Source organism: Haemaphysalis longicornis, unplaced genomic scaffold (assembly GCF_048455015.1).
Source record: "Haemaphysalis longicornis isolate Haplotype H1 unplaced genomic scaffold, Haemaphysalis longicornis Haplotype H1 scaffold_10, whole genome shotgun sequence".
Lineage (NCBI taxonomy): Eukaryota > Metazoa > Arthropoda > Arachnida > Ixodida > Ixodidae > Haemaphysalis > Haemaphysalis longicornis.
Genome location: NW_027526204.1, coordinates 62,117,311 through 62,138,999, shown reverse-complemented (window position 1 = coordinate 62,138,999; position 21,689 = coordinate 62,117,311). Strand labels below are relative to the sequence as shown.

The following is a 21,689-nucleotide window of genomic DNA, read 5'->3' as shown; positions in this document are numbered from 1 at the left end:
CTCGGGCGTGGCGGCGAGACCGTACTTTGCGGTCGACGGCGCACAACTCCAGGCACGGCGCGCAAACACCATCGAGACCGAAAGGCCCCCGCAACGACGTTGTAATGCTATAAACATTTTAAGGCTTCACACGGATAGCATGAGCTGCAGTCTAGCGCACGAACCTACTGTAATTGTGGATTTGGCAGCCACTCCTGCAATAAATAAGCCAGATGAAAAGTCAACAAGCTGGCTTTCTCTCGACCTCGAAGGTGTTCAGTACGTTCCCAGCAGGAGTAACAAAACACCACCTTTATGAGGAGGCCGCGATGCATAAAAGCAAAATATCCCACTTGTTGTGCCAATGCGTGTTTCATCTTTTCAACTTCCAAGAAAGAAAACTGCTCGACCTCACTGATTCCAGTGTTTAAGTTTCAAGACGACGTCATTGTGAACGCCCTCGGGTAGCAATTAGTGAGACGGCGGTGTCGCCCCCATTATAACTTCCCACTCGTCGTCCTCATAAAAGCTGGAGGGAACGCGAGGAAGAGTGGCCGAGGAGGAGTGCGAAAAACAGAAAGAGAGGGGGAGAAAGGCAACGTTGCTTTTATCTCTCTTCTCCCGCCTTTTCTGCCTTGTCTCTCAGTGATAAGCTCCGTGTTTTTAATTTGGCGCAGTGCTCAGGTCGCGGGGTAATCAGCGAATAGCCGTTGCACAAAAAGAAAGTTAGCAGTCGGTACATAAACACGCACGAATCTCTCCGGGGGCAATCGAAGGCATTCCCACACAAACGGGGAGGGCGTTGTCGCTGCCGATTCTTGCTCGCATTCGCGCGTCGTTCGCGCCAAACTTCCAGAACGCCGGGCGCTTGAATGATTAAAAGATGAAAATACGCAACAAAGAGAGCGCATTTAAAGAAATAGGAGTGACAGGAATGACGGGACGTGGTAAAAAATGGTAGAAAGGAACAAAAAAAAAAAGGCAAGATAAGGGGGGAACAAACGAGATGGTGGCAAACGGGTCCCCTCATTCGGGAAGTGGGGTACGCGCTCTGGGCGGCTCCGAACAAAGGGGCGGCTCGTGATTGATTCGAGGAGACGCTTTGCATGCGCTTCGGTTTTTCCCGCCATTTCAGCTTTTCCCGCCAGGTTTTCCCGCCAGTTTTTCCCTTCCTTCATTCCCCTCATTCCTGACCAAAAGGGTCTTACGGGAGCCCCTTTGTGAGCGGGAAACGCATTAGCGTTTTTTACCGTCTCGCTTCAGCGGCACCGAAGTGACTTCTTTTATGCAGTTGCAGGATTGCTCCTGAACGATGTAAGGGCGTTGGTATATTTATTTTCGTGTCTTTGTAGTTTGCCGTACTTTCGCCGATCCCTACACCTTTCGAATTTACTCCCGGCGGGATGGAATAGATGAACAGGAACCCTTTTCCGGACCTCTTCCCAGTCGGCGTGCCTGCCACGAATAGTTTGTCGGTTCGTCAGCAACGCCAGCCGACGGTTTTCATTACCCCGCGGAAAAACCTCGGGAAATCGAAGGTGACTTAAACATTTTCGGGATTGATGTGAAGCTCGAAATTCAGCGACTTCTTTCTAACGCTTATGAGTGAGAAAGTAGCCGGACGCCATTTTAAATGTTCGCGTGCTTCGAATGGAACCAGTACGGGTGATCCGGATTACGGCTGTCGTCGTTACTCTAGTGGTTCGTTCCTAGTCGAAAGTGACAAGAAAAATTTCTGTAGTTTGTCGTATTTTCGCGAGTCGTTCTGTCGTCTATACTCGGTTACAACTAAAGAACGGCACCACCTCATGCAGTGTATCACTCCGCCAAAGCGCCGGACCCGTGACGTCAGTGCGCTCGCGTTTTGAAAGAGGTTTGCTATGAATGCGTGATATCGTCTGCCTTGCCTCACGCAGTTTGTTTGTCGTCACTGGAGTCGTTTATAAGCATATTAAGTCCAAAAAATCACGGGAACGGCAAACGCCATGATCAAAATATTCCCAGTAACGCCCTACTTGCGCCGCGCGGTGAAACATCCGGCTACGGTGATAAGGCACAGCGGCAACTTCCGGTGCCGTTCTTAAGTTGTCACCGGGTATAGTCGTATTCTTGTCGTGTCGTGATTCTGATGTCCAGTCGTGATTCGTATTCCTGTCGTGATTTTGATGTTACGTCGTGCCGAATTTCTATCTTGTTGTGATCCTGATGTTCCATGAGTAGTTGCACATGGTTTGAATGTTATTGCCCATTGTGAAGAGTAGCGTAAGTGTCCGTTCTGTTGTGACTACAGGAACGATTGTCGTTGAGAAAATTCACTTGGTCGTTACGACAGAAATGTGTGTCGTAACAACAGGTGGCTTTGTCGTAACAATAGATGGCTTTGTCGTAACAACAGTACTTCTGCTGTCACAACAAATTTTTTTGTCGTACGACAGGAATTCTTGTTAGGTTTTTGCGGTATTCCTGTTGTGATTTTATACTCGGTTGTACTTGCTCACAGAGTGTGGTTAAGTTCACTTGCAGGTGGTCGAAGTAAGAGGGGAAAGGAGGAGGAGGAATGCCTTTAATGAATGAAGAGAAGTCAGCCTGGCAGCGAGCTTGGCTTGCTACTCCACATGAACATGAGATGTGCGAAAGTGAAGGGAAACGAAGACACCAAAACTCATACAGACACTACAAAAGCAAATAAGCACACAAACTGACAAATGCAGGATCACGCACACGGCGCACAAACAGAAGTGAAGTTAAGGCAAACGTTCACAGAGTTTAGTTCGGGCCGGAGTCCCGGAGAAATGACACCAAAGCCCGTGTACTCCGTGTTGCTGCGGCAGTTGAATGCCAAGGACCAATGGCGTCACAAAGCTTCAATGGTGCATCAGCACGCAGTCTCAAAGTTGTCTTCCAGGTTAGCCGCGGGGTGTCATAACGGGGACACACACACAGTACATGTCCTATGTCCTCACGGACACTGCATACTTGACAGCGACGGGAGGCAACTCGGCGCGTCTTGTGCAAGTAGTGGCTGGTAAAAGCGACGTTGAGGCGAATGCGATGAACGACTGCTTCGTCGCGCTTTCCCAGGCCACACGGCATTCGAAAACTGCAGGCGGGATCAATTCTGTATAATGGCTGATAATTTTTTGTCCCGTCCGTCCATATGGAGAGTTGTGAATGCCGCGCCACGCGGAGTACGCAAGTGTCGCGGCGTCACGTCTAGAGAAAGGAATCGGGATGATAGATTGGGTGTGGGCCGCGCAAGCTATTTCGTCGGCCACTACATTCCCATTCACCCCACAATGTCCAGGTAGCCACTGTAACACTACCTTGTGAAGCATGCTGGCAGCCTGTGTATGCAGGGTGTGTATTTCGTGGGCCAGTTGCTCGCGCGGGAATGATGCTAGTTACTGTAGCGCCGCCCGTGAATATGTGAAAATCACCCACACAGAAGCTTCTTGCCCAAGAATGTACTGCAAAGCGGAGCGCGAGGCAGCAAGTTCTGAGGTCGTCGACGTTGTTTTGTCGCTTAACCTGGCCGCAATTGTGGTGCGCGTTGATGGAACCCAGATTCCGACAACAGATGATGTGGCCGTCACCGATCCATCAGTGTAGATATGCTTGTGGTTAGGGTAGCAATTCCACATGTGCTCTAGAAACTCCGCTCTTTGAGCAATTGACTTGCCGATCACTACAGAGGGTGCGTGCACTGCAGGTTCGCTTAAGTGCTCGTCTCATCAAAATACTGTGATTTCTTGTTATAACGCCCCCCCAAAAAAAACTGAGACGGAGAAAGAATTTCTTGAGAGTGGTATTCCGATATATCGGTGGCGGTGCCTCGAACACTTAAGTACTGGGCTGCGACAACTGATAATAATATGTAACAAAGAGATAACTCGAAAATGGTGTTCGATCTCGTAACGAAGTCTTGCTGTAGATCGTAACCCTCCATGTGGCTGGCAGGGTAATTCTGGTTTTGCTTAGGAAACTGAAACAAACAAAAAGATGTGGCATTTTTTTCCTTAGTGAAGGAATTAAAATAAAAAGGGCAGCTTTCAGAAAAACGGGTAATTGCAGGGCTAAACAATATACGTTTTCACTGGTATAAATTTCTCAGTATTTTTGCCAAAATTCAAAATTATGACGATCCATTTTTAAGAGAGAGTTAGAATGTGGTGAAATAATTCTGTGGATGACTTTTCTGTGGAGAATTTACGTTGATGCGCCTTACTCCTTTCTCATCTCTTTCTTTTCTCTCTCTCTCTCTCTCTCTCTCTCTCTCTCTCTCTCTCTTTCCAGGAAAAAGTGGAGTATATATTTCTAGTGATATTTACAGCCGAATGCTTTATGAAAATTATTGCCTACGGCTTCCTGTTACACCCAGGTGCTTACTTACGCAACTCATGGAATTTTCTAGATTTCATAATTGTAGTTATAGGGTGAGTACCTTTTTCTCCTTCTCTATATCATACTTGCGTGTGTGCCTATGTAGCAAGTGGGATCAATGACGACCACTACACCGAAACGCGAATTACGCGTCGGTTTTGAAGTCGAGCCACACTAACAAATTACAAAATGAATTCGGCAGGCATTCTCGGATAATGAATGGCAGCCTCCCATTGTCCCTGAAGAAGAAAGTGTATGACAGCTGCATCTTACCGGTACTCACTTACGGGGCAGAAACTTAAAGGTTCACTAAAAGGGTTCAACTGAAATTGAGGGCGACTCAGCGAGAAATGGAACGGAAGATGATAGGTGCAACATTAAGGGACAAGAAGAGAGCGGAGTGGGTGAGGGAACAAACGCGTGTTAAGGACATATTAGTAGGAATTAAGAAGAATAAATGGACGTGGGCAGGGCATGTAATGCGAAGGCAAGATAACCGCTGGTCATTAAGGGTAACAGAGTGGATCCCTAGAGAAGGCAAGCTTTGCAGGGGGCGGCAGAAAGTTAGATGGGCAGATGAGATCAAGAAGTTTGCGGGGATAGATTGGTCGCAGTTAGCACAGGACCGTGATAACTGTAGATTGATGGGAGAGGCTTTTGCCCTGCAGTGCTTCTGCTGCTGCAGCTGATGATAATGATAAATTAAACGAGATAACATTCTTTTAGGCCGAGGGGGGGGGGGGGGGGGGGGGGCGTCGAACTCTAGCGACGAGACTCAAGCGTCGAGGTGGAAGAAGCGCTACCATCGCGGTAAGCGTTTATTGGAACAGCTGAGAGGAGAATGAGGAAGAAGCAACATATGCGCTTTATGTGTCGCGGGACAGTATGGCGGTGATCGCGGTCAATGGCTGATGGCCTCGGGCAAATCAAAGGTTATTGTTCGCGGCAGCAGGCCGATGGCTGCTGATGGCGAAAGAGCCGCTAGCGCTTTAAAGAGGCTATGAAGGAGCGGTTTCGGTGTGCTTTGTTGCTTTATGTGAGCGTAATAGCCTGTAGCATTTTGCAGTTTTCGTTTAAGAAGAGCACGCGTTCACTGTGCCTGAAAATGAGCTGTCAACGTTTTCTTTGTTATATGTTGCTGATAGTGTTAAACTCGTGATTGGTGCATCGACGAAAATAAAAGAAAATAGATCAATTGGTGATAAATAAATAAATAAATAAATAAATAAATAAATAAATAAATAAATAAATAAATAAATAAATAAATAAATAAATAAATAAATAAATAAATAAATAAATAAATAAATAAATAAATAAATAAATAAATAAATAAATAAATAAATAAATAAATGAATAAAATGAATGAAGAACTGAGAGGATAAAACATACAGAACAGAGACTTGCGATAGCTTTCCTTGAATATTGCAGTGGTTGATAGATCTTGAAAACATCAATTTAATTCGCGAGATGCTTAATCAGACTGTTTAATGTCTGTCATGCGCGTTGAGGGCAAAACGAGTTTGTGATTACTGTCATTTCAAATCTTCTTCATTCGCTACTGTTCAAGCTGTTTCAAAACATCTAAGAGCTCTTAGTATTCTGTTTAGACTAAAGGCGAGTGTTCTGTATTTACATTGCGTCCCGTATTTTTGCTAATGACGGATCCTCCGGCACTGGAGCTAGATGCCATTGCGCCAATCAAACGCGCTATCTATTTCTAATTGACCTACGGAAGAGTCTTTGCCTTTTACCGAAGACCATTCGATGCCTCATGTATGTGTTGACATCATTGAGTCCGCACAATGCGTGATTATTATTTTTTTTTGCTCACGACATGTAATTTTGCCCCATGAATAATTAAGTTTTTTTTTCTGCCCCGCTGAGAGCATTCTGCCACTTTTTCATTAAATCCCCAGCTATGTCGAAGCGAGAAACTCTCTCCTAAGAAAAATATCTTGAAATAAGCCCTTGCGCTGTCCTTTACTGTCCTTGTCCGGAAACCCACCTCATGCGCCCTGATTTCGCTTTTGCATACATAACGTAAAGAAATGGCAACAGGCCTAAGAAGCGGACAGGGCCAGCGGCAACTTTGAGCCACAACCTGTAACTCAATATAACTCTCAATTTGTCGACGACCCGTAGGTGTATTGGGCGATACCTTCAAAAACATTGTAGTTGAAAAAAAAAGAAGAGAGAAACCTTCTGAGAATTGTCACAGCCATTCACAGCTTTCTCAATCCTCCTTTCTTGCACTATGTAAAAGTGGCTCAATATGTACTATTTCAAAGTGTGCATCTTCCCCCCCCCCCCCCCCCCCCCCCCCCAATTTCTACTGACGTCTTTTTCTCTGTCCCATACCTCTTGTCTATTTTCAGTCTTATCAGTACAGCCTTATCCACATTTATGAGGGAAGGCTTCGACGTGAAAGCGTTGCGTGCATTCCGAGTTTTGAGGCCATTGCGGCTAGTTTCTGGAGTGCCAAGTAAGTCAGTGTTCCTGCCTGCGTTTCACCTCCTTTCCCTCTTTTGCATGTGACTCGATCCTTTGCACGAAGCTCCAAACGTCCCGTATTATAGGCGACGCTTACTCACTTATAATATGCGACGTATGAATGCAAAGTTTTCATAAGGAGTGAACGGAATTCACACTAACATAGGAACTAGAACACGCACGATTTGACAGAGTTCCTTTCACGTAAGCCAAAGAATAATTGCATGGCTCACTTACAGCGATGCAGTGCAGGAACGGTGCTTCCTAAAAGGCTCGAACAGAGCCATTACTGAATCTCCACGAGCCCTAAGCTCAGATGTCACGTGGTCCGGTCCTTATTTTAGCGTTCTTGTTTAATTTTCCTATAATGGTACTGCTTTGATCGGGCTTAGTGGGAGCATGTGATCGGGTGGCGTTTATTGATAAAAAGTAGCAGAACTTCGCGTATCAACACCCAATAATAGGATATTAGCGACAACTTCCCGAAAGTTTCGGTAAATATTGTCACGTAGCGAAGGACGACACAGGTATCTTCAAGGGGCAAAGTTTATTAGAGCGAACCTATTCCCCGCTAAGTACTCAAAGAATACACAAGCGACGAAGGAGCAGTCAACAAAATAACGTGCGCAGGCGAGTTTCAGCGAATCGAATGCCACGGTGTTTGCCATACGAGAATGTATCTTTGCGCGCTCTACTTTCTCGAACAGTCGGATTACATCAAAAACAATGAAGAGCATCCAATAGTGAAGTGGTTACATGACGTATGAACAATCCCAGTATGAAATATAATAGCTTGTGCGGCATACAAAAGCAGGAGAGGGAAACGCGCACTTTACTACGAAGATAAATAAGGCAGTCAGGCACGGCCAGACGTGGACAACAAAACACACAAAGCACCGTTAGCGGCAGCATGAACGCGGTACCTGGGACAAGCATATGCCTTAGTTCTGCGCCGAGACATTAGGCTGCATTTATACTACCAGTTCCTCCGCTATGCCTGATTAAGGTAGCAAAATTATTTTCATTTTCAATTTTACCTTCGCGCATGCGCTCACACAATGGTGGTGTTTCGAACTCCACGCACTTGGCAAAGACGAAGCTTCCGAAATTACCGATAATGAATGTTCATAAGCAAATTTCCTTTTCATTCTAGCGTTATTTTCGATCGCATACCCGGTGCAAAGCATAGTAAGCGTTATTTTCAACTAAACATACGCTCGTGCGTTTCGCTAAGGTGAATGCGTGTTAGAACAGCAACTATTTGCTTTTATTTCTTGCACACTCGTATGTCGGGTAATCAGTACGTAACTGCGGCAGTTAGGACTTGACCCCATCGCCAAGGGGCGAGGAATCAAAATGAACGTTGCCAGGCTGCTGCCGAGGCGAAATTGCAGAAAATTCACGTGGAAGTGGCAGCTGTCCACAAGTATTGTGCAATCGCCACATTCGTTTGGATGGAAGGGAAAGAATTGGGGAGAAGTGTTCGAACCTCGAAAACATAGAACTTTTTGCGCTTAAAGTAAATAAAATACTGGTGATGATGATGATGATGATTCCTATTGGTTTCCCCTTTGAAGCGGGGTGATGACACGTCATCTTACCAAAAAGGACCAATATAACCATGTTTTACACTCTTGGCCTAATACTAGCGCTGCTTAGGGCAGGCACTAACGCTTATTAGGCCCGAAATACTTTCTTTTCCCTGTTACAGGTGGTAACTGTCCTAGGCAATATTCCCCTCTCTGCTTTTCGTCCACCAGTATTCTAATCTTCTTTTCGTCCCCTCGACAGCCTTGAAGTTAACTTCCTCTCTGATACCCTTAAATCCTAGGGCTTCTGAAAGCCCAATATTCCCTTCATGTAGATTTGGATGAATACCCTCACATTCTAACACTATGTGCCGCATAGTTTCTGTTTCTTTTCCGCAGACCACGCATACCCCATCATTTTGTGAATACTTCCCCACAAAACTCTTAGTTCGCAGGCAACCTGCTCTAGCCTCAAAAAGCAAAGCACTGCCCTGGGAATTATCGTAGAAATTTTCCTTTCTGATGTTCATCTTCTCAGCCCTGTACATCTCTAACGACGTTTTAGCCTCCATTTTTTTTCTCCATTTATTCGTTTCAATCTGCCTTGCCTCTTTTTTGGTTACCTTGGCTGTTTTGGATTCCCCACTGTTCTTTCCGTATTTCATCGTTAGCCTTCTAGTCTTTCTTAACCACTGCGTGTCCACGCTTTTCAAGTATAGGTACCTGGAAACCTTAGCTGCCCACCTTCGTTGATCCATTGCCCTCAACCTCATCTCAAAGCATATTCTACTCTGAGCTTCTCTAACTTCAAACGACGCCTAGCCCATATCTCCCTGAACTGCTTCGTTAGTTGTTTTTACATGCACGCCTAAGGCCAAACGTCCTACCATTCTCTGGTTTACTTCAAGGCCTGATAGAACGTCTGATTTTAAGCAGAGTACAGCATTCGCAAACATGAGACCCGGAACCATTACTCCTTTCCACATTCCTCTTACTACTTCATATTTGTTATACCCCCACAGAGCTCTATGCTTCATTATAGCTGCGTTTCGCTTTCCCCTAACCTTAAGTTGCTCCTCGTGAGTACTTAAGTAGTTATCCCCTTCGTTTATCCACACTCCCAAATATTTATATTCCTTCACTCTAGGTAATTCGCCTTGTTGGATAGACACTACGTCGGTGGTAGCGTCATTGAAAGCCATTATTCCTGATTTTTCTGCACTGAAATTTAACCCGAGGTCAGTGGCTTCCTGGCCGCAAATATTTATCAACTTGGATCAACAAAGAGAGGCTTTGCCACATAACGTACTTAGTTGTGGCGGTGCGCGGTTTACAGAAGCTAAGAAAAAAATCGCTGAATTTTAGTTTCGGAGCTAGCTTCCGCTGAATGCTTTAAGAGTCACTGGTTCTGATTTTAACTTCTGCACGTAGCCACGGTAAGGCGCCTTTTAGCTAAAGAATGGTCTAAGGTGCGTTTTTCGTCTGTTCTGGCGCGGTATTCTAGTGTTTTGTCCGTTTTGTGTCCGTTTCAAAAGCGTCCGTTTTGAGCAAGCCCTGATCGGCTAAAAGCGAACACCCGGATGTGACGTCATGCAAGCACGGCGGAGCTATGAGGCGCGGCTTCTCGGAGCAGACGATTCGGAGGGGGCGATTTTTCGTCGCCTTGTTGTTGGTTCGCTGGCGGAACAATAAACACATAAAAGATAGTTTAAAATAGGTTTAGTCGTTTAAAATGGGTGTACGAGAACAGTTGCGCGAAAGTCAACCCAAAGCCCGCCTCCAACTGGAACTACGTCACAGTAAAACGGACGCAAAACGGACGTTTTCAAAACGGACAAACACGAGAATACCGCACCTGGTATGTTCTGTCTGGAGCTGGCAACGTAGCTCTTCACGCGCAAGCAGCGCTAAGGACGGGATCAGTCCATCTCTGCATGACATATTGCTCCCGTTTGCCTCGCTGATTCCCCTAAGGACATTCGGTAATCCACGCTTATTAACAGGAACTGGGTTGTTTTAACTCACTTCAATTGAATAACAAGCCTTCGTCGAGAACGCGCAAGTCAACTCCAGAAGTCACAGTGCCAAAGCTGTATTCGCACGGCTGCGTGTAATTAACGAAAATGCCAGAACATTTTCTGTCACACTTCTCAACGACACCACGACCAAAAAAGCAACCAGGCAAACCTATTGAAATTATTGAGATTGTGTTGTATGAACCTCACAAAAGTGAAGTTGCTGAGGTGCACACTCATAACTGATGAAACAAGAGCGGAATGGAAGAACATAAAACACTCGCAGTGTGGATCCGGGCAGGTCCGGAAGTGTAGAAAAAACTAAAGGTTCTGTTGTAATGAAAGATTCGGGTAAAGTGTCAGCCTTTAGCGCAGATAAACGCCAAGAGATAAACGCCAAGAGATTCATTCTGGTGTTTCAATTCTTGCACACAATATTATATGAATACAAAAATCTTACGCTGCCTTTAAACTTTCGTCACCGAGGGCTGGTGATTTGTTTCAACAGAATTGCCTCGCCCGTATTAACATTGCTTTGTCATAGAAAAAAAAAACTGTTTTCTTCTCTTAGACCTCTCAAAAGGCAGACCATTCAGGAACCTAGCAGAACACTTTGAGAAAAGGTTATATGGCGCAAAAAGCCCACCTTGCGTACAAAAACAGTGAAGAAATACAATTCAAAAAGCTAAATAATTCATGCGCAACTCGCAGTTCAAGCTACCCCTCATTAGTTAGAGCCAATAGCTTCCACGTCCCTGGAACGTGTTAAAATAATTCCCTGAGCTGGAACTTGGCCACACTCGCCGCGGTGGCGCACTGGCTAAGGCGTTGTGCTGGTAAGGACAATGAGGCGGCTGCTTGTTATGTGGTGGCGACAATGGAAACGGCCACGTGCCGAGATTTAGGCGCACGTTAAGTGTCTCCAAGTGGTCAAAATTAATCCGAAGGACTAGCGTGTTTACCTTGGAATGAGCGCGACAGTACAGGAACAGCATGAGAGGTGAGCGGGAAAGCGAAGGGGGGTATTTCCTTGGCAAATGTCTACAAAGACTATCGTATTTTGACGACATTTGCAACGAAAGGAGCAGATTCGCGGCCTATTTTTTTATTAAACACTGAGCACGGAAAAAATCTTGGGTGGCATGCAAAGTATTTTCGCGCAGTTATTCTTGAAGGTGGCCGAATGTTTTGTGTTCAGTTGTAGAAGTTTTGAGGTCTAACACGCAGAAGCCAGCCCTGGGCTATGAGGCGCGCCGTAGTGCTACACATGATACATTACGTGACCTACATTCCGATGGCTTCTTCTTTGTCTCCCCTCTCCTTTTCCCCGCACTGCGCGCGTGCAGGTTTACAAGTTGTTTTGAATTCCATTCTGAAAGCCATGGTGCCTTTGCTCCACATCGCTCTCCTCGTGGTGTTCGTCATCATCATCTATGCCATCATCGGGCTCGAGCTGTTCTCGGGAAAACTGCACCAGACCTGCTACAACAATGCGACGGGTGAGTGCAGCGTCTCTGCAGTGCGGGCCCACGGTGTTGTTCACAGTGGTGCTTTGGGAGACATTCCGGCTCACACCATACAGGCCTCACAGCAAGGATTGAAACAGCAGTTCCTTTCTAGCGTTTACCGCTTGAAAGAATAAGGGGAGTCGTATCGTGCACAGGACATTTTCCTAAGGACCACTGCGTTATGCGCAGAGAGGTGTCTCATCTCCTACTCGGATTCTTGCAGTCCACAGGACTAAGTGAGGTGTGGTGACATTGTGTGTCTATTTTACGACTAAGTGAGGTGTGATGACTTTGAGAGTCCCTGATATTGTATTGGGGACGATTAGGCGGAGCAATTGCCGGCAGCTATGCAAGGCTAAGTCCGCCTCATTCAGCAATATTTACTACTACTACTACTACACAGTCTAGTTCGAAACGGGAGGTAGTGGTTAAGCCTGGTGGACGCTCATTCTTCGACTGCCTTCGGAACAGTCTGAATTCCCGTGTGCACATCCACTCACGAGGATAGAACATTTGGGGCTGAATACCCCTCCCCCCTTCTTTTACAAGCACAAACGAACACGACCTCCACCGGCATGGCCTCCCACCTTTTTCTTGAAACCACCTGGTTAACTGCTGTGGTGCGCTCTGAAGATTGGCGGCAGTCTGTAAACACTTGTTTACTGCGGGTACAGCTTTAGGGTGGTTTCCGAAAAGCATTTCGGAAGTTATCAACCTCTTATCTCTGGAATTACTTGGGCAACGAAAGTTATTCGGTATATTACCCGTTATTGCAAAAGGTAATTGGATTACATACCGTAGTTCCACGCGTGTAACTCGCCCTTGCATATAACCAGCACCCCACTTTCCGTCGACGAATAAAAAAATATATATCGCCGCATATTGCCCGCACATTTTATGCATGAAAGGCTGGACCAAAGCAACTACCCAAGCAGCAGATGTCCCATATGGCACATTTGTTTATGCAAAAGAAACCCAGCTGACTAGGTAACTAGATGAATTGCCAAATACTTTTTTTTACGGGTTGGATTATTGTTTGAGCTGTGTGTGAAAAATAAGCCCTGTCAATGGTATAAGAGTATAAGATAATGGTATAAAGGTGTAAGAGAACAACGAAGGCGCATTTCGGTTGTCCGACGCGTCCTCTGGTCGCGAGTTCCCGGGGTGATGCTAAGCGAGTAGAAACAGAGAGAGAGAGAGAGAGAGAGAGAGAGAGAGAGAGAGAGAGAGAGAGAGAGAGAGAGAGAGAGAGAGAGAGAGAGAGAGAGAGAGAGAGAGAGAGAGAGAGAGAGAGAGAGAGAGAGAGAGAGAGAGAGAGAGAGAGAGAGAGAGAGAGAGAGAGAGAGAGAGGTGGGGGGTGGGGAAGAAATCAGAGAGCAAAAACAAAAACAGATGTGATTTCGGACGTTGGTCGTTAACTACACTCAGCAACAAACTATAATAAAGGCCGTAAGCAGCACACGCGCGTGCATGCAACCCGGCTGCTGCATAATTTGCGCCGTGGACTCATCATCGTGAACGAAGTAGCCGGGAAGGGAGGGAGGGTGCGGGTGAGAAACAGGCGAACGAGGCAACGGCTGCTCGGAACGGGAAAAAGTTCACGCTCACGGCGCCCAGGGTGAGTGCGAAACGCCCGTTGCGGAGAGGAGTGGAAACGGCGAGCGCCAGCCGCCGCTGGGGGAAAAAAACAAACGAGAGTCTGAAACATTAACGAGCCTTTATGAAGAGGCGCAGCGCCGAGAGAAAGGTACGGGACATGCGTACGAGATGAGAGATGACGGGGGGACATGGTGGTCGCTCCGTGGGTGCGCGCCGGGACTTACTCGGTCGGCGGCTCTAATGGAAATTGTTTCTAATATGAGTGCCAGAGAATCCAAGCAACAAAGCCTGTTGGTCTTTCTTTCTCGTTGAGCAAGGGACGATGTTGGTGCTTGTTGGCGCCAATTGCTAGTCTCTTTGCGGCCATTGCCAGGCAAGAGAGGTTAAGCTATCATGCCTTGAATGGTGATACAAAGGGAGGAAATTTCTATTTAGGTAGTGTTGTCTAGGAGTGTTTCACTTAATTCAACAGACACAAAAAGTCTGGTGGTGCTTTCTTTTTTTTTTAATGCGATAGATTGCCCTACGGCATAACAGGGAGGTTTATATAGGTACAACATTGCACCAGTTGCACGCAGAGAGCCACGAAGAGACCGGTACTGGGGTCCCCATATCCAACGCTTAAGATCGGGGGTCTCCCAGGATGGAGCCCTGTGCCTCGGAGGTGTTGGATTCTGGCGTTTCTAAGACCTGAACAAGTCCACAACAAGTGTTTAACGTCAGCTTCTGGCGCAGGAGTCACACAGAAGGGGCAGATGTCCGCAGAAACCACTATTTTTTCCTTAATATAAAGTCTTTTTCCTTCAAGTTCAAAGCGACAAATCAGTGAGGCATGACAAAGTGAGCCCAATATGAATTTTAAAACACGCCGGAATTCTCTAACCCTTTAATTAACCTTCCTGCGAAAAGGCGTTTTTTCCTGCATTCAGCGCTCAAAATCAGAGGAGATGCTACAGTTATTTTTAAAATGCATCGCATAATTTATCTTTCGTTCGGTGCGGGCTGATTTCTTGCGCCTGGGAGAGCTAATTGCGGACAGACGTAGTTGCCGACCTACTTCGAAGCAAAGTGCGGCCGGTGTTAGCCATTATGCCGTTGTCGCGAGAACTGGGCTCCACGTAGCAGCTCGCTGCGAGAGAGACTTCGTTCCATTCCCGCTTGCGAGATGTAAGAGTGTATACCTATACGCCATCTATAAGCCCAACCAATGTCTCTTCCATTACTTCTAACTTCTTTACGGCCGGTTTTCTGTGGTTGCACCGGATGTGTTTTTTGCGTACACGGACCGCCAGACTTTTAGCTCGCCTAGCTACGTCACCGACTGGACATGAATGAGGCCCATTTGTTCCCACTAACATGGCGAAAGCAGCGACAGCAAACGGTCCGTTCTTTTCCTCGGTACGATAACAGTAAGAAAAAAAAGCATCCCCGTTTGTTTCCAAGAGAACGCAGACATCTTCTTGACGCAAAAAAAGAACTGCTAACGAAGCGTTTGTGCCGCGTCCAGGGACGAGAATAAGAGCCACGAGTAATCGCAGAGCGATTCGAGGTATAGAGAAACACACAGACCGGCGCTGCCGTCGTGTAAACGGTAAATGTCGTGTCAACTTGGCGGGGATCCATCGTGGCAAAATTCCCAGGTCCTCGTAGAAAGGGATAATCGGCTTATGCGGTGCGACTTCAAAGTAATGCGGCAGCAAATGGGACGAAAGTGCATTCCGCACAACGCGACGCAAAACGCCGGTTGGAGGCGTCGAACTACATAAAAAAAAAAAAAAAACCTTCGCAGCTTTCCAGCTATCCAAAAGTATGATTTGAGTAGCCGAGAAATCGAGGACGAGCGAAAATGGAAAGAAATGGAATAGACTACTTTATCATAGCAAGGAGGAAAAAAAGGCTTTTTTTTTGTGGGAACTGGGAATAAAGGTTGGGATTGTGGTTCAAATAAAGGTTGTTCGCGGCACTTAGAGCGTTCACTTGAGCACATTAGCCCGGTTGCGCCCGTAGGTATACGACACGCATGCTGGGAGAAGTGGTGATGGTACGCTGATATAATAATGCGCTATCTATAAGAATCCGGTTCAAGAGCCACTAAGTGTGGGGAGGGGGGTGGGGGGTCATCTAATAATGGTGTGACGATCCGCCATCATACCCGTTTTCATACCGAGTTCTGTAATTTTCTGTGTTGGGAGAAAGAATTTTATTTCCGATACAAATTTTTTACATCGACGGGATCCTGATGTAGGCTTTAATTCCGGCTCTCGACGTGAGTTTTGGGCGCTCTAGTTGGTGCAAATATTCCCTAACCATGGTTGAAATGAGCATATATCCCGAAGCTGTGCTCTTGCCTATAATTCGAAATTAAGTTTCATAAAACGGGTGGCGATCCACGATACTTTTGCTGCGACCAGCTTGAGTTTAACTACAAAACATATTTTAACGACATCTATAAAAGGTTCGACGCTTTTGTTGGGAAATTTCAGGAAGTAAGATGTAGCCTCTTCAACCAGGATAGTGAGGAATACTACATGGAATTTTACTTGATTGAATTAGATTATGTACTTTCGTTACAACGCTTGTCTATAACAGCGATTTAAACTTGGACTAGTTACATTTGAAAACTGCCGAAACATACCCTTTACAAGTACGTTGGAGAAAAAGGCGTGGGCTTAGACTTGAGAACGCCGCAGTAGTTTTCTGCAAATCCCGCTCGGTCGAGGCAGGATAAGTCTGAAACTACGAAAGCTGTGTGATAGACAATTGTTTTACCGACTGTACCTCAGACAAACACCAGTTATGATTAAAATTTATGGCTTTAAAAATGTCTAAGATATTAACGTTACGAATGTTCAACGTCTTAGGTATTCAACACGCTTGCTTAGCAATTTGCGAATTCTATTACTGAAAAAAGCAAGTTCACGGTGTCCATGGAAAACTCCCTCCGTAGCAGGTTATAATGTTTTCTCTGTATTGACTCTGCCCCCCTTCCTAATAAACCATCCGCCTTACCCGTACCATGGGTCCTCCTGTTGCTTAGTAAGTGTTACTACTACTACTAAGGGACAAGAAGAGAGCGGAGTGGGTCAGGGAACAAACACTTGTTAAGGACATACTAGTAGAAATTAAGAAGAAGAAATGGACGTGGGCGGGGCATGTAATGCGAAAGCAAGATAACCGCTGGTCATTAAGGGTAACAGAGTGGATCCCTAGAGAAGCAAGCGTGGGGGGGGGGGAGGCAGAAAGTTAGATGGGCGGATGAGATCAAGAAGTTTGTGGAGATAAATTGGTCGCAGTTAGCACAGGACCGGGATAATTGGAGATCTATGGGAGAGGCCTTTGCTGCCCTTCAGTGGGCGTAGATAGGCTGGTGATGATGATGATGGCTACTACTACTGACGCCGCCATTATTAGAATACCTCTATCCCACTCGTGATCGAAGCTGGTAATAGCGAATCAGTGTTTACTTTTGAACAGAGGGCGCTTTGAAATTAACAGGGGACAGATACATAATTCACCTCACACAACAAGTCTTGTGTTCCACCCCTGTAAATATAAAGTGTTTTCCGCTCAAAAGTGTACTTACACCAACAAGCCCAACATCAGGCCTTACTGAAACAGAGCTTGTTGTTGAACGGGGGAGCGGCTCAACGTTCCAGCGCAGTCTTAACTCGACGCCGGGCTTAGGGAACAGCACGTGGCAATTTGTTCGTAGAATAGCCCGTTACATAACGTTCCCGAGAACAAAAGCGGGCCCCTCCATAGAGTTTCAAGATGGCTGGGAACCAGCTAAAGAACGAAGGAAATAAAAGCGACCGTAAGAATGAACAAACAGCATAACATCTTAGCCCTCTTGTGACGCCTGAACCACCCCCTTCTGGTCGATGCTTTCGGCTCTTTCACTGCGTGGCGTTGTTTCTGCCGGGAGCATTTCTGTTACGCAACGTAATTGCATAGTTACGGGATCTGTCTTCGCGGCGTGGGCGCTGGGGGAGCCTCACAACCAGCCAGTAAAGGATTACACAGGTAGATCGTGCAGGAAGCTGTTTCCGCACCTGAGGCTTTCGTAACCACCAGACAGGAGCAAATAATCATGTTCGATTAAGTGGGGCTTCGATGTTGGCGATGTCTCACTCGGTGCCGCGAAGTTGTGGACGTCATCACCGCCGTCATAGGCCTTTTCAGATACTCTGCAATGTAAAGGTTTCCCAACATCCAGTCGCTAATGAAAGCCTCAACCGAGCTACTTGGCTGCCAGATTTTCTTACACTCTTTCACTATGCCTACTTTGCCAGGCTTGTTGTCGACGAGTCAATCTCGTCCTCCTGTCTTTCGCGTCTCTTCCCTTTGATGTGCTAATTATCCCTTTACAAACGGCGGTTAGGTTCCTGCATCGTTTGCCCTGCCGACGCCGGTTCCCTTAATTCGTGCGAGATTGTCTTACAGAAGTATATTCCGTAGTTGATCATTTTCTGTTTGGGAACGAATCCAGTGCTAGCACGTAAACCTCTTTCTGGTGCATAGCGCCGCCTGCCGTACCCCTCTCTTTTGCATTAGCCGTACAACGGTGGGGGCGCACACATCGAGTACGCATGCGCGAAAGAATGAAACTATCAGTCATCGAATGACTGCTTAGAACAGTTAACTAACACTCCAGAAAGGTTGGTTAACAGTGCTTTATCGTGACAAATCGTCTTTAGTGACGGCTGCACAAACAGCAATGTGCCCACAAACTTACACGCACAGACAAACCGAGAACGACAAAGCCGGCGTCGTGGTATTCTCGTAAAAGCGACGCCTTTATAAATAAACAGACGAAAAGTCAACTAACTCCTCAAAAAATTTCTGGGATTCGAATGCCTCTCTCAGAATGTGAAGGCGAAAGCCTAGTTGCGCCATCTGTTGATCTGCTGTTCGACTTTCTGTTGAACTTCGCCGCCGCGCCATTCACCACTTGACCAGCCCTGTGGACAGCGCCCTCGGAACCTCGTTCGGCTCGCTCGCCATCTCCTGGAACCTCCTGTTCGTCCTCGTTGGTTCCTTCAGCTAACATTTCTAGGGACCATACTTCAGCTCTCAAGGTGGCTTGATATTGGCAGCAGCCTACCTTCCTCCGGCGCGGCTGTTTCGCTTTCCTGGCGCGCGCTGCTCTTCCGAACTAGGGTCACTAGATATGGGTACAGAGTATCGGCACTTTTTTCTGCTGTTTTTTCGTGCCGTCGCCGGGATCATTGGTCAGTTCCCATCACGTGACATTTGTTTAGACTGCGACGGTAAATGGGCACCGCCATTTTGTTGTTTATGCGTTCTGTGTCGGCCAACTGTGGTGGTCTCAGCTTGTCCTGCTTGATCTGCGGCTGCGCGCGACTGGCTTCGTTTCGAACGGGAATCAAAGATGACGCGCTTCACGGTATTTCAGTTGCAGAAATGTGTCCAAAGAGGAGGTGTTGCTGCGGCTTGGGCAGTGTTGTTTACAAATTACCTCCTCAAAGCTAGCGGTGAGTCCGCAGAAGCGGTAATCTGGCAACATGGATAAACAACAAAATGGCCGCCGTTGCTCACCTGCGTGCCTCATGACGGTACTCTATCTTATCTAGTGATACTATTACGAACCTTCTCCAGCACTGTTGTTTCCATTTACCGGCACGCTATTCCCAGCTTACGCATCGCGCTCCGATTTTCTGAGCGATTCTGTGTTGCTCACAACGACTTTCTGTACCTCACAACTCGTTCCATAAAACATTTACGCCTAAGGCTCTCACCTTAAAAACTGATACAGTGCGTATTAATGTGTTCGACACGAACTTGGTTATCGTATTGTTCGATTACATTGTAGCGTGCTGTGTAACAGGAGAAAACTAAGCCTAATCCTGATCAGGGGACGTCGCCACGCCCCACTCGAGGCTCGCGGCTTTGTTTGGGGTCACTTGTTCCTGAGTACGCATTCCTCCACAACGTGTGGGTTAGAGCTTGTTGGTACTTTATTATAAAATTTTCAAGCGCCAGATATTTAGTCAGGGAGTAGAGTATGTCTCTGTCCTTTTCGCCCCCTGTGTAAATATTTGGCGCTGTAAAATCTTATGATGGGTTATTTCTGCAATGCTACGATGTATACGCCGTGCAGGGGAGTTTTTTGACACGAAGACGCATTCTTCGCCCATCAGCCCAACAGCCCAACCCGACGATGACGATGATGATGATGATGATGTGCTGTGCAGGGGAGTTTGCCGAAGAGGAGCCCCACCCGTGCGGCGAGTCCGGCTTCGTGTGCGACGCCAGCAAGGGCCACGTGTGCAGGGGGCCCTGGGAGGGCCCAAACTTCGGCATCACCAATTTCGACAACTTCGGGCTCGCCATGCTCACCGTCTTCACCTGCGTCACCAACGAGGGATGGACGGGGGTCCTGTACAACGTGAGAACCCGCTCTTCCTCACTGTCTCTTAATTCTTGAGGCCAGGTCGGGAAACAATTGACTAGGCGTAAAGAGGCGATGAAAATAATATACGGGTTGGACCCAAGAAAAAAACAGAAACGCTCTTATTGGAAACAAGGCGGGTTAGGAGAAGCGGGTTAACGGATGGGGTAAGGTGAAGTTGGCTCTAAAATTGGGAGGGTCTTGGTCTTGTCGTTGGTCTTCTGGGAGTATGAGGAGGAGTCTTGTGAGTATCGCGATAGAAAAAGAGCAGCGGACCCGACGTCTTGTACTGCTCGAGAGAGACCTCTTGAGAGTCCAGACAATACGATTAGGGAAAGGGTAGGAGTGCCCACGGAATGAGGATTTAGGGCTTATCGTGGGATCGTAGCGAACAAAACTTGCTCATAACACTGGTGGCAATTTTAACGCAAGCTTCAAAGAAATAATCTAGAGGTTAGAAAAAATAGATGAATCAGTGCCTACTCACAGAAAACTTTCTGACCATCTCCTCATGAAGTGACAGAATCTTGCTAGTACGATTGGCGGATGTCGACCAAACCCGGTGCCAAGAAATCTGAGTGGAGTTGACTGCACTGCTACCTCTATAGCTGTTTTATCGTACCGATTGAGTGCTGACGAGGAGTTAACGCGCCCATACCAATGTTTTACACCCCCCCCCCCCCCCCCCCCCCCATCCTCTTACGCCACTACCGACGTTGTGTAGCGCGAAATTTACTTAATAATGTTTTTATGTTTTGCAAGCACCCCGTCTTTCGGGTCCGGAACAGAGTGATTTTTCATAGGCTAGTTATTTCACATTAGCCATGGCTGCTCGTTGTCCACATGCCCCCTTTAGCAGGCACAGGAAGGAATTTACACATCAAAAGGGCCATGAAGACAAAATAAAAATTTGTTTGATTCGAAAGATTTGGTGTTTTATAGTGGCCACAGCGCTGTTCCGGCAGCAAACGATGCTTTATTCACTGAGAAATTAATGAATTTATGTAACCATGTTGATTCTCCCGCCAGAATGTTTGTTTCGTGACGTCTGCGATGACGTAACAAAAACAGGTTTTTAGCGAACGTTAGTGCTCTGTTTACTCTGCAGCGGACAGCGGAACGCCTTTTTTTACCGTCAGTCCTCCTAGATGGCACCACCATACTGCGCAGGACCGCTGCACGCCTTTGCTTTGTTTTTTACTGTATATGCGCCTGGCTTGTTTTTGTTACGGTAGATGGTAATCTTTTCTTGAAAGATAAGGTATGCTTGATAAGGAGGGTCACGTAAGAATGTCGCTTACGCCCATCGGACTGTGTCGTGCGAGACAACCCCAAAGCGCCAGACTGCTGTGCAACTATAACGAGCATAATGCGCGGTACCAACAACAGTACGTACTGGTACTTCTATGTTTACGTGTACTTTCGTAACTTCCGTTGTTTACCGCACCATTATTACTGATATAAAACGAATATCCATTACATTTAAGCGAAAATAGCTCGTTCCTCAAGCGTATAAGCGCTGCCCAACTTGCGGCAGCGGCCTCAGCACATCGCACGGCTGTGCACATTATAGGTTCTAGTGCGGGAAAAGAGCTAGTGAGTAGCATGGCCATTCCCTTCTATCCTAATTATCTAGCTTATTTGAGCGAAGTTCGCGTTAAAAGTGGCGTCAGTATAATTCTAGCGGGACAATCTTTCGAATGAACCAAACTTGTGTTTTGTTTGCATGACCCCTTTAAAGGAGTCATGAAGAGAAAATACAACTTCGTTTAATTTG

General features: G+C 46.6%; 1 protein-coding gene across 7 annotated transcripts in view; it reads left to right on the top strand.

The window, feature by feature from the left end:
- Window positions 1–21,689, top strand: part of LOC144158632 (muscle calcium channel subunit alpha-1-like) — a 649,353-nt gene that overhangs the window by 500,140 nt on the left and 127,524 nt on the right. For all 7 annotated transcript variants that reach the window (XM_077689654.1, XM_077689653.1, XM_077689656.1 and 4 more), the window contains 4 exons: window positions 4,273–4,412; window positions 6,735–6,841; window positions 11,740–11,892; window positions 19,716–19,909. In XM_077689654.1, coding sequence (XP_077545780.1) covers window positions 4,273–4,412; window positions 6,735–6,841; window positions 11,740–11,892; window positions 19,716–19,909 — 594 coding nt within the window. The remainder of the gene's footprint in view (window positions 1–4,272; window positions 4,413–6,734; window positions 6,842–11,739; window positions 11,893–19,715; window positions 19,910–21,689) is intronic.